The sequence below is a fragment of the Balaenoptera acutorostrata genome, chromosome 4 (genome assembly GCF_949987535.1).
Source record: "Balaenoptera acutorostrata chromosome 4, mBalAcu1.1, whole genome shotgun sequence".
NCBI lineage: Eukaryota > Metazoa > Chordata > Mammalia > Artiodactyla > Balaenopteridae > Balaenoptera > Balaenoptera acutorostrata.
Window position 1 is genome coordinate 149,507,702 of NC_080067.1, and position 16,860 is coordinate 149,524,561.

The following is a 16,860-nucleotide window of genomic DNA, read 5'->3' on the forward strand; positions in this document are numbered from 1 at the left end:
GGGTAACTGACACCTGGTAAAGGAGAAATACTAAACAGAAAAGAGAGCTAAAGAAGGGCTTCCCTGGTGGCGCAGAGGTTAAGAATCCGCCTGCCAATGCAGGGGACACGGGTTCGAGCCCTGGTCCGGGAAGATCTCACACGCCGCGGAGCAACTAAGCCCGTGCACCACAACTACTGAGCCTGCGCTCTAGAGCCCACAAGCCACAACTACTGAGCCCACATGCCACAACTACTGAGCCCACAAGCCACAACTCCTGAAGCCCAGGCGCTTACAGCCCATGCTCTGCAACAAGAGAAGCCACCGCAATGAGAAGCCCACGCACCGCAAAGAAGGGTAGCCCCCGCTCACCGCAACTAGAGAAAGCCCGCGCGCAGCAACGAAGACCCAACGCAGCCAAAAAAGAATAAATTAAATAAACTTTTTAAAAAGAGAGCTAAGGAAATTGCAGCAAATGGAGCAAAGCTAGGGAGGAGGAAGCCCAGAAAGGCAGGTACCAGACAAGGGGAGCACTAGCGAGCATGCAGAATCTGCCCAGGCTGCGGCCGGCTCTGACCTGGCCACTGGACGAGGCAGACACTAAGGAGCCCAGTGGAGAGTGAGAGGAAACCACAGAACGAGGCACAGATTTGGCACTGACCACCTCAGGGGAGCCAGGGTTTAGGAGTCAGGAAGAGCTAACTGCCTGTTAGGACAAACACCAGTTCTCTTCAGGAAAAGGTACCAGAGCCCAGAGCCCACAGCCCATCTCCTGCAGTGTCCTATGTGTGCACAACCGAACATTTAACCAGCAGGGCCGGCCAGGGTGAGGAGAGCAAGGCGCTTGCTTTGGTTGCAAATGTAAGGGGTGCCAAAAAAGCTTAGTAACCAAGGTTTTTAAAATATATTGTAATGCAACTTTTTAAAATCAGAACTACTGCAAAAATTCCATAATAAGCAATATATCAAAATTTAAAATCAAGATGGGATCAGTAACAGTACCATGCCAAGACATATTAGAGCCTGAGGCAAAAGGAAAATCAATAATAGCGATTCAGTCCATTAAGAAGGGATCAATTAAATTATGGTACACGCATACATGCATGCCATGAAAAATGTTTATTACAGTTTTCTGTTAAAATAGCTGGTTTCCCCACTAAGCTTTGTTTGTCAAAAGCAAGCTCCACGGCTGATTTGTCTTTACAGACACATAGGCTGGTACAGTACCTGGGACATGATAAGCACTCGGGTTCAATATGGAAAGCGAACCAGCTCCCAGCGACTGAGAGCCTCAGCAGGGCAGCGTGCAGAGACGGTCTGTCTCTCCTCCTACTTCCATGGGCATTTTCAAAGTCAAGGCAATGCTACCGTCCAAGAAGATAACACCAGACTAGCACCCTTGAGAACAGTAATGCCCAGGCCTCAAATTACGATTTTCAACCTCCCCACAGGCCACAAAATGAGCCAAAATTACAAATGTTTTCAAGTTTTCCTGACAATTTTTACACATATCCAAAATCTATGCACTAGTAACCATTTAATGAGTTATTAAGGGATGTTCAAATGTCATATTCATGAGGAAAATTCAACACATTAACTAGAATTTTCTGAGATCTCTAATCCAGGATCTCAAGAAGAGAAAAGTTCAGATCACCAACACAGATAGTTGGAATTCCTTAAAATTCAATGTATTTCCTATGCTGCTTTCAGGCTACAACAGCAGGAGTGAGTCACTGCAACAGAGATCGCATGGTCCACAGAGCCTAAAATATTCTATGTGGCCCTTTAGAGGAAAGCTTGCCAACCCCTGCTTTAGAGAATGAAAAGAAAATAAGGCAATCTTCTCTAGATCTTAAAAGGCAAAGTTAATATCTGGGTGATAACTGACATATGGGGCAAACTCCAGATAATATGTCTAGTTGAAATTCTTCATTGACTGCTGTTTAACTTTGAGATGGCAAAAACACAAACTGACAAATGTCTCTAAAATTTCATATTTGGTCACAATCAGCCAACCTTAAGAAGCTAAAATGAGGGACTTCCCTGGTGGTCCAATGGGTAAGACTCTGCGCTCCCAATGCAGGGGGCCCGGGTTTGATCCCTGGTCGGGAAACTAGATCCCACATGCTGCAACTAAGATCCCGTGTGCCACAACTAAAACCCGGCACAGCCAAAATAAATAAATATTTTTAAAAAAAAGAAGCTAAAATGGAACAAAAGTAATTGCCACGGCCATGGTGCCACCTGACTTCGTGTTACTGCCAGGCTACATCTTTTGGAAGACCAGACACTCCTCCAAGGTCACACCACGACTTAGCAAACAACAAACCCTGAACCACTTCCTGTTTCTTATGCAAATGCTTTCTATTCCAACATTTCTACTCCAACCAAAAGTACTCTGTAAATAATATATCAAAGTTCCAACTGTCAGGTCAAAAGAGACCGCCCATTCAATTCACTCTTCTGTTACTTCAGTATTAAAAGGAAATGTCATTTCCCAAACTACTGTAGTACTAGGAGTCATTTTTTTCTTCCAATGACAAAAAAAGTAGGTAAATTCTGCTTCCTACCATGAACCTAAGCAGAAGATACATTATAAATGGATTAATGGGCTGCAAAAGAGCAATTTCCCCATCTCTGCAGTCTTTGAGAATTTTAGAGGCATCTGACATTGATAACGAAAGGACTGAAAGCAATGCTAAAATAAAGGTAGTAGTAAACTTAAAATGCTACGAAAGTAACTCTCCTTGAATAGACAAGGCCCTCTCTCCACCTAGATACACGAGACCTGCGCCTGGAAGCTGAGCTGGCTCTCCTGGTGGGAAGTCAGAAAGCCCTCCAGACAGTCTGACGTCCAAGGCTGAGGCACTCAAAGTAAAGGTGATGCAAGTGAGCTACCTTATTCTTCATTGTAAAAGAAATTATAACTTGTAACCTAGAAGCAACAAAGAATAAACACACCCAGTACTTCAAAACAAACCAACAATAAAAATAAACCAAAAGGCATGACTTGTGATGTCTACTGGCCTGAAACAAAACCTACAAATCAGTCATCCAAAACTAACTAAAATGTAAAGTAGCCAAATTAGTACCATCAAGTAATTTTAAGGAACAAAGAGTAATAAAATTCTTAGAGAAGACTGCACATGTTACATGAGAAAGAAGCAATTGGCAGAGCAATACAGGCAGACACTTCAGACCAAATGACGGACAGCAACTTGCAGTTAGAGGCCCATCGATTTTTAAAGAGGATACAGTAACCGACTAGTGAACATGCTTGTTTTAGACTCGGGCCCCCTCCCCAGTCAAGGCAGAGCTTAAAAATCTGTGGCCTATACCAAACGTAATCCTAATCAAGTACCTTAGATTAATTTTTATCCACTACTTAACAGAGAAGACACACAAAAAGGCAGAACAACACGACACCCACCTCCCTGGTTAAGAAAGAAACCTCCTCACCAGAGTCAAATCCCCTTCGTGAACTCCATCTGAACTCGGACTTCAGGCGGGTGGGAACCACCATCCTCGTTTGCTGCGGGAGAGAGGCGTGCATCTCCACATACCTTTACGGCAGATGCACAGAGCCTGACGATCCTGCTCGCCGCTTGTATCAGCAGCGCCTACTGCAGTGACCTTCCCCACCACCGTGAGACGCCTGTCCATGTTGGTTTGTATAGCTCGAACGTATTTTCACTGACGTGTCCCAACCTACTGATCACAATTTACTTCTCTATTCTCCAGCTGACAGAGGTTTAGGTCAGTTCCTAGTGTGTGCTATAACAAACACAGCTGCTATGAGGCTTCTGCACACGTGTCCTGGGGTTTATGGGTAGAACTTTCCCTGGAGTAAGTATGCAGAAGTGGGCTACCTGTCCCAGGCCTGTGTCAATAAGGACTGGTAAAATCATAATGAAGGATGGGCAATGAGACAAAGTTAATGAGAAAGTTAAGTGCAAAAGAAAACAGGGAGAATTTAAAAGGCTGGAAGTAATCCTAATTCCTGAAATCCAGATCTCCAATGAGAAACAAAAATTGTGTTTGTCCAGCTCTTACCGAGTGTCAAGGGGAACGGCAACACCAGTGTCACATGACAGCAGTGGGGAAACAAGCCACAACCAGGAGTTTCTGAGGGTCCATCGTACCAGGCTCAAGGCCAGCATGACACCTGGTGGCCCTCGGAATCCCAAGGTCAGCGTGCAACCCCAGACACAGCACAGAAGCTGCCTGTACCAGACGCTGTGTGTGCCAGGCTGACGCCCCATGGTTGGAGGTGGAAGGAGAAGGACCCATGCTGGTGAGGACGGGGAATCTCTGGACACTTCACGCCCCGAGTGCTGGCTAAGTAAGAAGAAATGCACAGAGAAGAGGTGGACAAGAGCCCCTGCCAGGCAGCACTGACTTCCCCAGCCTTGGCAGACAGAGCCTGGTCTAGGGCCGGCCTGGGGTTGCCCACAGTCCTATCAAGTGGCCATATGGAGCAGACACCTGAGAGGCTGATGTGAATGTTAAAAATTATCAACAGAGAACACAGACCTGGTTGGGGTAGCAAGAAGGTCAACCCCTTGGAGGTACGGAAGCCAAGGCTTAAAAGACACACCACCACAGCAAGCAGCGACCCAGCCCTCCTGCTGGCAGCAAAAAGCACCGTGAGAGGCCCTCAGGGCCAGCTGGTGTCTCACCACCAGATGTTGGAAGTTTCTAGATTTGGAGAGTTTAAAAAGGGTCTTCCAAAAAAAAAGGCAGATAAACTGGAGCTATCGAGAAATTAAATGGCCTGAGAAGACGTAACCCTGAAAGAACTCACAGAGGCCAAGTCACAATGTCCCACTTGTCACCAAAGAAGTGGCCCTGGGGCCCCTCGGTAGAATCAAGTCTGTTATAAGGGGCCACTAACCCCAAGGGCCCACGGGGACTTCAAGGGAAGCAAAAGGAACAGGGCAACATAAGCCAGCCCTTCATTCCAGGAAAATGTGTTATGTCGTGGAAAATCCAAAGCCACCCAAATCCTAGCAGAGCTGGCAAATGCTCTGATATGGACCCTAGGGCGCTGCTGAAGGTGATCACAGCACAACTGGGAGAAAGTCGGCTGAAAAGGAGCCAGTGGGAGGGAGAACTTGGAAATGCCGAAGCAAGAGATGACAACTAATAGAGCAAAATCCCAGAGGGCAACTAATCAAAAGCACAGCTAATCAAAACTAGAGGTGGAAACCCCAAAAGGCCCCATGAGAGAAGAAAGTGAGGGTGAGAGGGTGTAAACAAGTGAGGCAGTGAGATGAGAAAGCTCAGGCCCACAGCCCTCGGTTCTCCCTGGGGAGCAGGAAGGAAAGCCACCTGCTGGGATAACTGCCCCCGCCCCACAGAGGACCGAAGAACCGCGCAGTGGCTGGCGTCACAGAGAGAGTCTGAGTCTGACCCAGCCACTGTGGAGATTAAAGTGGCCCTGATAAGGATGCAGAGAAGGGTTCCAGGGGGACTCAGGACCAGGCGAGGGTGAAACGGCATGACTCTGTGCGTTTGAAACCTTCTCCTCAAGCATCACCGCAACCAGGAAGGGAGAAGGTGGATGGCTGGTCCAGGGTCAGAGCATCAGGAGGTGGCGGTGAGGGACGCAGGTTAGCTGGGCGGAGGGGAGGCCGTGGAGGAAAGGGAAGCAGGGAGCAGCAGGTGTCTGAGCGAGGCTCGGGGAGTGGTGGGAGGAGGGAGCTGAGCAAGAGGGTACGTGTCCAAGGACCACGGCGGGGCCACCACCTCAGAGGCTGGAGATCACGTGATGATAAACCCAGGGCCCTCTGCATGCTATTGTAGTAATGAATGTGTGTCACAATGAACCTGTCCAAATCCACTGAATGGACAACACCAAGAGTAAACTCTCAGGTAAACTATGGTCTCTGGGTGACTGTGACGTGCCAAAGTAGGTTCACCCTCGGTAAACAATGCACCATTCTGGTGAGTGATGGTGGTGACAGGGAACGCGACGCACGGGGGGCGGGGGGAGAGGGGTATATGGGAAATCTTTGCATCTTCCTCTCAATTTTGTTGTGAAGCTAAAACTGCTCTAAATAATTATTTTTAAAAATCCCCATCTCTGGGTCTGAGGCACCCAAGCTGTTGAAAATAAGCAGCCTTTGATCATGAAGGTGGCAAGGAAAGCAAAATCCCCAAGAAAAAGGCAAACTACAATCAAGGGGTGGAGAAGCCAAAAAGAAAAGGAAGTTTGCTTGTAGTACAAGAAGGGTCCTAGTTCCGGAGGACTCAAGGCTGGACGTTAGCAGCGATGGAGAAAGTGGGTAAACAGTGTGCATATCAGAAGGTGGCCACAGAGAACGGAGCGGCAAGACCTGCCTCAGGCCGCTTTGCACAGGGATCCCAAGAGGGGTCTGAGGCTGACAGCCCGCACACGGCTGTGCTCGGGGGTCAGATGGAAGACTGTCAAGTAAGCAAGTAAATGTCTCTGCAGGTGGATTGGGAAGAAGACCAGAATTTTAAGAACCACCAAACCAACAGTTTACCACTCAGCCCCCAAACCCAGGGTGGCCCTGACCCACACAGAGAGAGACATAAAACACCCTGGTCACATTAAGTTGCCTGGTCAAGGCAGTGAGACTCTGCAGATGCAATTAACGTTACTAATCAGCTGACGCTGAGTTAATCAAAAGGGAGTTTATCCAGTTATGCCAAATATAAACCCGTGACCCCATCAAAAACAGAGAGTTGTCTCTGGTGGGTAAAAGAAGAGGAAATCCAAGAGGTTCTGAAGTGTAAGAAAGGTTCGGCGAGCTGTTGTGACTTGAAGATGGGGTGAGGTTACGTGATAAGGAATTCAGTCAGCCCTGGAAGCTAAACGTGGCCCCGCCTGACAGCCAGCAAGGAAACAGGGACCAGAGTCCTATCAACACAGGGAACTGGATTCTTCCAGGAACCTGGATGCACGTGGAAGAGATTCTTGTGCAGAGCCTCTGGAAAGGAGCCCTGCCTGGACAACCCCTGACTTGGGCCACTTGAGACACTGTAGGGAACCCAACCAAGCCCACTCAGACCTCTGACCTACAGACCTTGAAGTAGGTGTTGTTTCAGCCAATAAGTTTGTGGTAATTTGTTAAACACCAGTGGAAAATAAGTCCGGATTCTGGCTCCTGGAAGTGGGGTGCTGTCAAAACCATCACCTATTCTAAGTTCACCCTGAAGTTCACCCATGATAGCATTTGGGACTCAGTGATTGCCCTAAGGCGGGAACATTCCTTTTGTTTATATTATTTTCCTAAAATAGTATTGAATAGAGAGTGTATCCCTTAATTCTCCGGGAAATTTGTTTCTTCTATTTTTTAGAACTATAGCCAAATTAAGTGCATTTGCTTGAAAAAGGGGCCCAATCAGCAAATTCTAACTACTATGTAAATAAACATGAACTTTTAAATATTATCCACCGTACACTTTGAGTTTGGTGCACTGTCCCGGCTTCAAGTCTCCCAGAAGCTGCAGTATGGTGTCCAAGAGCACCCGACTCGAGTTAACCAGGAATTCACGACCACTTGCTATGGCAGCTACATCTGCAACATAAAGATGAAACAAAGCGTCAAAAGTCTGTCCAAGATAGAGGATGTGTTGCTGTTTTTCTCCTAGCAGACCTAATGAACACACAGAATAGTTATCCACAGAGCTGACAGCCCAGATAGGGTAACTGACAACCACAGCAGTTACTAAAACGGTGAGTGACATCCGCTGTGATTAGCAAATGCCTCGGTAGTGGAACAGAGCACTGGGTCTAAATATGTCTGCAGCCTGACCACAGCACAGCAAGTGGACACCAGGCTCCAGAATACTGGATTAAACAGCTATGGGCAGTCAGGGTCCAAACAGAAGGCAGGGGCTGATTACTTTATCTGGGACCAAGGACACTAAAATCCTCTTTCAACCCTGGGAGTGAAATCCTAATGACTCTAAACCAGAATACCAAACTGAAATCATGAGGTCAAGAGAGAATACAAAAACTGATTCCAAAAAGAAATTTTTCTAAACCGTACATCCTGCGGTGGGTCAGCAAGTATCACGTTTCTTCATGCTTGAGGCCCCACAGAACCAGCATGGGGACCAGACCAAGTCACTACACGGGCTCCCATGGACACCGCTGCGGATAACGCTGGCTCCATCACATTCCCAAATACCTGTGAGGACACGTCAGTGGTCCAGAATATTTACGTATGTGTCGGTAAGATTTTTCTTTAGCTAGGTCTAACAATAAAGCATGATTCAAAGTGACTACAATTCCTAACCCAAATGAGCCGGCCAGGGTGGAGACGAGCAGGGCAGCAGGAGCCTTGTTCTCCTGACTTCAGTGGAAACGCTTCTAGTAATTCACATTTAAGTGTGCTGTCTACTGGATGATTCCAGCAGAGATCCTCTACAAGTTTAAGGAAGTGTTTTCTATTTTTAGTTTGCTAATAACTATCGAGAATGGAAGATGAATTTTATCACTGATGTGTTCTGCTTTGATTAACGGTAACCTAATGGCACAATGTAAAATTTCATCTATGCTACCAAAACAACTTTTTGGAATCAGATCCCGGACATTCCTATTTATTTTTGTTTATCTGAGCTGAGGAGGATCAAAAGAGATATATTAAAGTTTCCTAAACCTAACAGATTTTATTTTCCCATTTCTGCTTGTCCTTCCAGCACTTTTTGCCTCTTTCCTTGCATTGGTGCTATTTGGTATATAATTTCATGGCAGCTATAACTTTACTGAAAACAGGACCCTTAACTGATACAAATGTAACCTTCTGTGTTCAATGAATTTGAACCTGGTGACTCTATTTTCTACCATATGAAACACTCTAGTTTTACTAAAGAAATACTTGGGGGGAAATGAAGCATTTGGCATCATAAACTCAAAGTCATTTTAAGGTAGTTTTTTGGGGAAGACATTCTTCATGTTAAGACTACATACGGGAACCCCCCAGGAAAACATACATTCTAGCTACATACTTTAGTAGTTTCCAGAGACGACATCCCAGCAAACCACGGCTCTGGTCTGCAGACCTTGGGTTGTTCCTGCCCTAAGACTCAAGTGTGACCAGCAGAAAGCAGCACAGCTGCTGCGTGACTTTCAAGGCAAGACAGAAAGAGCCTGGCAGCTTCCACCTCCGTCTCTCGCCACTTGCTCTAGGAGCCCTGGGTCGCTAGGAAAGAAATCTGACTCTCCTGAGGCTGCCGTGATGCAGACTACAGAAAAAGCACACAGTGGGAGAAGCCTGGGGCTACACTAGGATAGGAAGATGTCCCACTGGCCCCCAGCTGTTCCATCCCTCAGCAATCTGAGTCACCCCAGCTGAGGCCCCAGACAGCAGAGCAGCAGCAAATCCTCCCTGCCAAGCCCTGAGAAAGTTGCAGGTTCCCGAGCAAAATAAATGACTACTGTTGTTTAAAGACAAAGTTTGGGGGCAGTTTGTTACCCAGCAACAGATAACAGGAACATCACTAATACATCACTGAAGAAAAAAAGTACACTGTATCAGAGCAGGCAACAACACCCAACAAAACACAACAAATTTACTGGTAAATGAAGTCCCCTATCATGTATCCAGTATTATAATAGCAAATGCCAATGCTACATTCCAAGCAAACTATGAAGTAAAATAAACGTGAATAAATTCCTGCTCAGATAGCTCCAGTATTTGTCAGTCTGTCTGGGATGCTTATGAGTCAACCATAGGACTACAAAGGATTGCTGGTTTAATTTTCTGTTAAAATGTACTTTTTTTTTCTAGGTTCATTTTTCTTTAAAGTTTATAAATATTTCTAGAAGTTACCATAGTAATTATATAATTTAAGAAATGAAACTAGTGTGAATTATGTATGCTGATAAAAAATATAAAGAGTTGAGACATATTATGTCTGATATTTTTGCTTTAGGTTGTAATAATTCTGTCTTATTTTCGACAATAGAAATAATAATAAGGTACTGGCATAATGACAGTCATACAGATCAATGGTAGAATTGAGAGACCAGAAATAAACACTCAAATTTATGATCAACTGATTTTCAAGAAGGGGATCAGGACAACTGAATGCAGAAAGGATAAAAGAATAATCTTTTTAACAAATGGTGCTGGGACAACTGAATACTCACATGCAAAGAAATAAAAACTGGACCCCTACCTCACACCATACATAAAAATTAACTCAAAATGGATCAAAGACCTAAATGTATGAGCTAAAATTATAAAACTCTTAGAAGAAAACACAGGAGTAAATCTTCATGTCTTTGAATTAGACAATGGTCTCTTAGATATGACAACAAAAACACAAGCAACTAAAGAAAAAACACACTGGATATCATCAAAAATTAAAACTTTTTTGCTTCAAAAGACACTATCAAGAAAGTGAAAAGACAACTACAGAATGAGAAAAGTTTTGCAAATCATATGCTGATAAGGGACTGGTATCTAGAATATACAAAGAACTCTTATAACTCAATAATAAAAAGACAAATGACAATTTTTTAACATCTTTATTGGAGTATAATTGCTTTACAATGGTGTGTTAGTTTCTGCTTTATAACAAAGTGAATCAGTTATACATATACATATGTCCCCATATCTCTTCCCTCTTGCATCTCCCTCCCTCCCACCCTCCCTATCCCACCCCTCTAGGTGGTCACAAAGCACCGAGCTGATCTCCCTGTGCTATGTGACTGCTTCCCACTAGCTATCTATTTTATGTTTGGTAGTGTATATGTCCATGCCACTCTCTCACTTTGTCCCAGCTTACTCTTCCCCCTCCCCATGTCCTCAAGTCCATTCTCTAGTAGGTCTGTGTCTTTATTCCCGTCTTGCCCCTAGGTTCTTCATGACCTTTTTTTTTTTTTTAGATTCCATATATATGTGTTAGCATACAGTATCTGTTTTTCTCTTTCTGACTTACTTCACTCTGTATGACAGACTCTAGGTCCATCCACCTCACTACAAATAACTCAATTTCGTTTCTTTTTATGGCTGAGTAATATTCCATTGTACATATGTGCCACATCTTCTTTATCCATTCATCTGTTGATGGACACTTAGGTTGCTTCCATGTCCTGGCTATTGTAAATAGAGCTGCAATGAACATTTTGGTACATGACTCTTTTTGAATTATGGTTTTCTCAGGGTATATGTCCAGTAGTGGGATTGCTGGGTCATATGGTAGTTCTATTTTTAGTTTTTTAAGGAACCTCCATACTGTTCTCCATAGTGGCTGTATCAGACAATTTTTTTTTTCTTTTTATTTGGTTGCACTGGGTCTTAGTTGTAGCTCGCGGGCTCCTTAGTTGCGGCTCACCAGCTCCTTAGTTGCGGCATGCGGGCTCCTTAGTTGTGGCATGCAAACTCTTAGTTGCAGCATGCATGTGGGATCTAGTTCCCTGACCAGAAATTGAACCCAGGCCCCCTGCATTGGGAGCAGGGAGTCTTACCCACTGCACCACCAGGGAAGTCCCTCAAATGACTTAATTTTGAAATGGGCAAAGGACTTGAATAGACATTTTTCCAAAGAAGATACACAAATGGCCAATGAATACATGAAAAGATGCTCAATGTCATTAGCCATCAGGGATATGCAAATCAAAACCATGACAAAGTACTACTTCGTACCCACTAGGGATGGCTATAACCAAAAAAATAATTTTAAAGTGTTGGCAAGTATGTGGAGAAACCTCATGCACTGCTGGTGAGAATGTAAAATGGTGCAGCCACTGTCAAAAAATGGTCTGATAGTTCCTCAAATGCTAAAAGTCATATCATATGACCCAGCAATTCCACTCCTAGCTGTATATCCAAGAGAAATGAAAACAAATATCTACACAAAAACTTTTACACAAATTTTCACAGCATCATTATTCATAATAACCAAAAGTAGAAACAACCCAAATGTCCATCAATTGATGAATGGATAAATGTGGTATAGCCAAACAATGGAATATTATTCAGCCATAGAAAGGAATGAAGTACTGGTACATGCTATGACATGGACACCTTGAAAACACTATGCTAAATGAAAGAAGCCAGTCACAAAGGACCCCATGTTACATGGTCCCATTATATGAAATGTCCAGCACAGGCAAATCTATAGAGACAAAAAATAGATTGGCTGCCTAAAGCTAGAAGAATGGCAGGATTGGGGAATGATGGCTGAGGTTAGCAGGGCTTCTCTTTGGGTGATGAAAATGTTTAAAAATTGATTGTGGAGATGGATGCACAATTACATGAATGTACTAAAGCCATCAAATTATATACTTTAAGTTGGCACATTGTATGGTATATTTTTATCTCAATAAAGCTGTTAAAAAGTAAATATAGTAATAATAACAGTGGGGATATGATTGTCATGTTCAGTGGATTACTCAGTCTCTACTGCTCATTCTGGACCTGTTCTCTATAAACCACTCATCTGAAGCACTAACACTACATCACATTTTTTGAAAGAAACATAAGAAAGTTTCCTCTATGAATACCGTGACTCTGATTTACTGTTTGGTTTTTGTTTCTTTGCATTTGCTGTGGTACTTTCTTATCAAGTCAATTATTTGGCTGTCAGGGTGGGGAGTGGGCCAAAGGCCATGGGTAATCTCAATCTGGAAACTGCCTCTGTACACTATGTATGGAAACCCCCTTAGAGCTGGAGGGAATGCCCATTCCCACTGGGAAGTGGCTCCCAGAATCCAGTTTCTCTCCCACTTGAGTGATCTGGCTTCTGTGGTGAGAAGTCAGGCTAGAGAGAAACACCCTGTAACCTAAGGGCCAGCTGAGAGGGGTGAGTCTACTGTCCTTCCCTGCTTGCTGCTGTCAGTCTGCAGTGTCAACATGACTCCTAGGAAATGTTCCCATACCTCCTACGACCTCCTCGCGCTTTCACCTGCCAAACCTGCCTCACCGGGCTGGATAAGTTTCCACCGTGGAGTGAGCACGCTCTGACTGTTAGGACGCCCAGTCACAGAAAACTCAAGGGCAAGGCCTATGGTGACAGAGTGCCACTGCCAGCCAAACGCTATCACCTGTTGACCCACCATGACGGAAACAGCTCCAAGCAGAACCCCCAAGTTTCCTACGGCTCATCTAAAAGCATAATTCCTGTTCTTTCAATTTGTTCACATTCTTTCCCTTAACATGCAACTGCACCCTCAGGAAAGAAAGACTCCCAGCATCTTTCTTTTCTCCCAACCTGTAACTGTGACTCTGAGACCATTATCAGAAAGATACTCCTCCCTTCTCTGGGACACAGCCCCTGCAAAGTTTAATGGACAGATGTTTATTTTGTAAATGGAACAGATAAAGAAAAGGCACTACAGAAGGATAATTTTTAGAAGTCCCAGAAAATTCTCCTATACACAAATTATAGCCTCTCTAAATATTATTTGCCCATACTATGTATGATTCAAGAAACAACCAAAAAATTAACTATAGTCCCAGAATCCCTATCAGTAAAAGATTCTATGGACAGAGTTAAACAATTGGGGTAAAAGCCAAAAGACTCCAGATGATTCTTCTCATCTTTACCTCCTCTTCTCTAGAGCTGAAGCCACGGAAGGCCATAGGCCACCAATGACCAGCTTAATAGAAAAAGGACTAGTAATTCCTTGTACCAGCCCCACAATCGCTTAATGCTACCTGTTTAAAAAAACTCTAATGGTTGAGGATATGGATTTGTCCAAAATCTGTGAACAATTCCTCTTCTCCGTCCTGCCTGGAGCCACTTCTTTACAGGAACAGATTAATGCTCAGGTCTCTTTAGTGTCACATTCTATAAAATTGGCCAATTTACTTGCCTTCACCTAGAAAAATCAACAATTCACCCTGAAAGTTATGTCCCCAGGGATTCACTGAAGTTCTATCTTACTTCTCTCAAGTCTTAATCCCAGATCTTAAGGATACAATGGAGCTCTTTGTGAGGTCCTTCTGATCCAACACATACATAACCTCCTCTTACATTCCATTAGTCTGGAAAACTCTAAGGCTGACTGTGTTTATCTCCTCACTGAGCTAGCTAAAAGGGACATGAGCTTCCAAAGAAACACTCCAATTCCACAAAACAACAGCTCATTATCTAGGCCACACTCTGTCAACTGAAGGAAGGGCATTATCTAAGGAAAGATTACACAGTAACCCAAATTATCCAAGACAAACCACTGAAAGACGATTAAGAGAATTTCTGTGATTAACTGGATAGTGTAGATAACAGATACCAAATTCTCCTGAATTAGCAAGACCGTTATATGACTAGACTAAATCAAACATGTCAGAAGCATGCCCAGGGGACAGAGAAACCAAAACAGCCTTCAGCAATCTCAAAATCTCTCTCAACAATTACCTCTACTATCCAGGAGTATCATAAACCTTTCTGTCTATGTACATGATGGGTTAAGGCGGTGCTCTAGGGCAGTAGTCTCAAAGTGGCAAGGGAGGATGATTTTGCCCCCAGGAGACAACTGGCAACATCTGGAGACATTCTCAGTTGTCACACCTGGGGGTTGCTTCTGGCCTCTAACGGGTAGAGTCTAGGGATGTTTCTGAACTCCTACAATGCACAGAACACCCTCCATAACAGAGAATTCTACTGCCAAGGCTGAGAAGCACTGCTCTAGGGACATTAGCTCAATGACGTGGCACACACCAAAGAGCCACTGCCGCTCAGAGCCTGTCACCTGATCCAGGAGGCAAGGCTCACGGCCCCCTTTTCTCAAAGCAGCCACACAAGTCCAGGGCTGAGGCAGACCTTAATCATCATCTGGGGTCTAAGACTCTTTCCTCAGAAGATGAACCTGAGGGTCACAGAGTCAAGAACACAGGGCCGGTCAGTGGCAGAAGCAGAACTGGACACTGGGCCTCAATCCCACCCACCCACCACACTGCTCCCCTGAGGTGGAGGAGCCAGGAGCACTGCTGCTCACTGACCCAGGGTGCTCTGCTGTCAACTCTGTGGGACTGTTACGTCCACAAAAGATAAGCTGGATCCAGTCCTGCCATAAATTATCAACAATCAAGAAGTAATTTGGGGGAGTTCCCTGGCGGTCCAGTGGTTAGGACTCGGTGCTTTCACTGCCAGGGTCTGGGTTCCATCCTGGTCGGGGAACTAAGATCCTGCAAGCCACGCAGTGTGGCAAAAAAGAAAAAAAAAAAAAAAAAAAGGTAATTTTGATTCTGTAATCGTTACCTAACATTGTTTGAATGAATAAACCCAGAATTAAGAGGCAAGGAGTGCAATTATGACTTTCAAATAGTCAAAAAGTAGTTCGAAAAATAAGTTTTCCACTTGCAAGCTAAGCACGTTAATCTTCACAGGGCTGTGATAATAATTTACCATCTTCTTTTAAGTTCTATATTTGTCCACTTATAAAAGTTCTTGGAGGGACTTCCCTCGTGGCACAGTGGCTAAGAATCCGCCTGCCAATGCAGGGGACACGGGTTCGAGCCCTGGTCTGGGAAGATCCCACATGCTGTGGAGCAACTAAGCCCATGTGCCACAACTACTGAGCCTGTGCTCTAAAGCCCGCGAGCCACAACTACTGAGCCTGTGTGGCACAACTACTGAAGCCCGTGCGCCACAACTACTGAGGCTGCGTGCCACAACTACTGAAGCCCGTGCGCCTACAGCCCAAGCTCTGCAACAAGAGAAGCCACCACAATGAGAAGCCCGCGCACCACAACGCAGAGCAGACCCCACTCGCCACAACTAGAGAAAGCCTGCATGCAGCAATGAAGACCCAACAACAAAGACCCAATGCAGCCATAAATAAATAAATAAATTTATTTTTTTACAAAAGAGTTGTTGGAAACAATCGCACCCCCATGTCAAACAAGACCTTGGTTTACAATGTGTTACCACTTCACCATAGCTCAGTAACATTCACAACAATGTGTAAGGTAGTCAGAGCAGGTATTACTATTCCACTTTGCAGATAAGGAAAATAAAGTCCAGACAATTTACATCCTGGGAAGTGGACTAGCTGGGCCTGAAAATCCAGACACTTTATACTATTTTAATCTATTATTAAGAACAGTGACTATGGATGAGTAAGAAGTTTCATAATTTCAATGTTTAAACAAATCCTTGACATCCAGTTTTTGCTTAGGATACAGTAAACTGAAAAGAGCTACACCTCCATTCTTTAAAAGGGGCAGGTTAGATAATTCAAAAAATCACAACTTATCTCAAACACATCAGAGTTGAGGCTGAAGGTCAACCAACTGATATGAAAAATAAGAAAAGGCAGGTGCTGCAAGGAGAGCTGTGAGGCAAGCACTTGCTCACCTGGGGCAGGCGCTGGATGCCAGATAAGCCAGCCAGAAAAATCAGCTAAAAGGTGTAGCAAATTGCCAGACGAGTGGCTGCCTGGGGCTGCTGGTGGGCAGAGGGGTTGGCTACAAAAGGAAGGGGTAGGGCAGATGGGGAGATGAGGCGGAGGTAGTGGAACTGTTCCATGTCTTCACTGTGGTGGTGACATGACTGCATGCATTTGTCAAAACTCACAGGACTGCAAAAAGGTGAGAAAAAAACTGTAATGGGTGAGTTTACTGTAGGTAAACTTAGAAGAAGAATCGTTGTTTTAGAAGGCAGAGGATCTATCTGACAGCTAACCAAGGTGTCTGCTGTACTGCCTACTCCCCGCGGGACAGAGTCTTGGTATCTGACACACATAAGGCCCCAACGCCTCTGGAGAGCAGCACCAACGTAGTGCGTAATCATCCCGTACGATTCACCAGCGTGTAAGGGGAACGTGGACATGCCCACGACCAGGCAAGGAAAAACAAAGCCAGGTTGAGCTTGTCTGCTGGGCAACAGGCTGGCAATTCAAGCAGCTCAAACTCACAACTCAGCAGAATGAAAAGTCACATACATCATAGACCTCTG

At 44.6% G+C, this 16,860-nt stretch overlaps 1 protein-coding gene across 6 annotated transcripts in view; it reads right to left on the reverse strand.

Moving 5' to 3' along the window:
- HSF2BP (heat shock transcription factor 2 binding protein) overlaps positions 1-16,860 on the reverse strand; it is a 94,065-nt gene that overhangs the window by 49,364 nt on the left and 27,841 nt on the right. For all 6 annotated transcript variants that reach the window (XM_057545173.1, XM_007172672.2, XM_007172671.2 and 3 more), the window contains one exon: positions 7,409-7,526. In XM_057545173.1, coding sequence (XP_057401156.1) covers positions 7,409-7,526 — 118 coding nt within the window. The remainder of the gene's footprint in view (positions 1-7,408; positions 7,527-16,860) is intronic.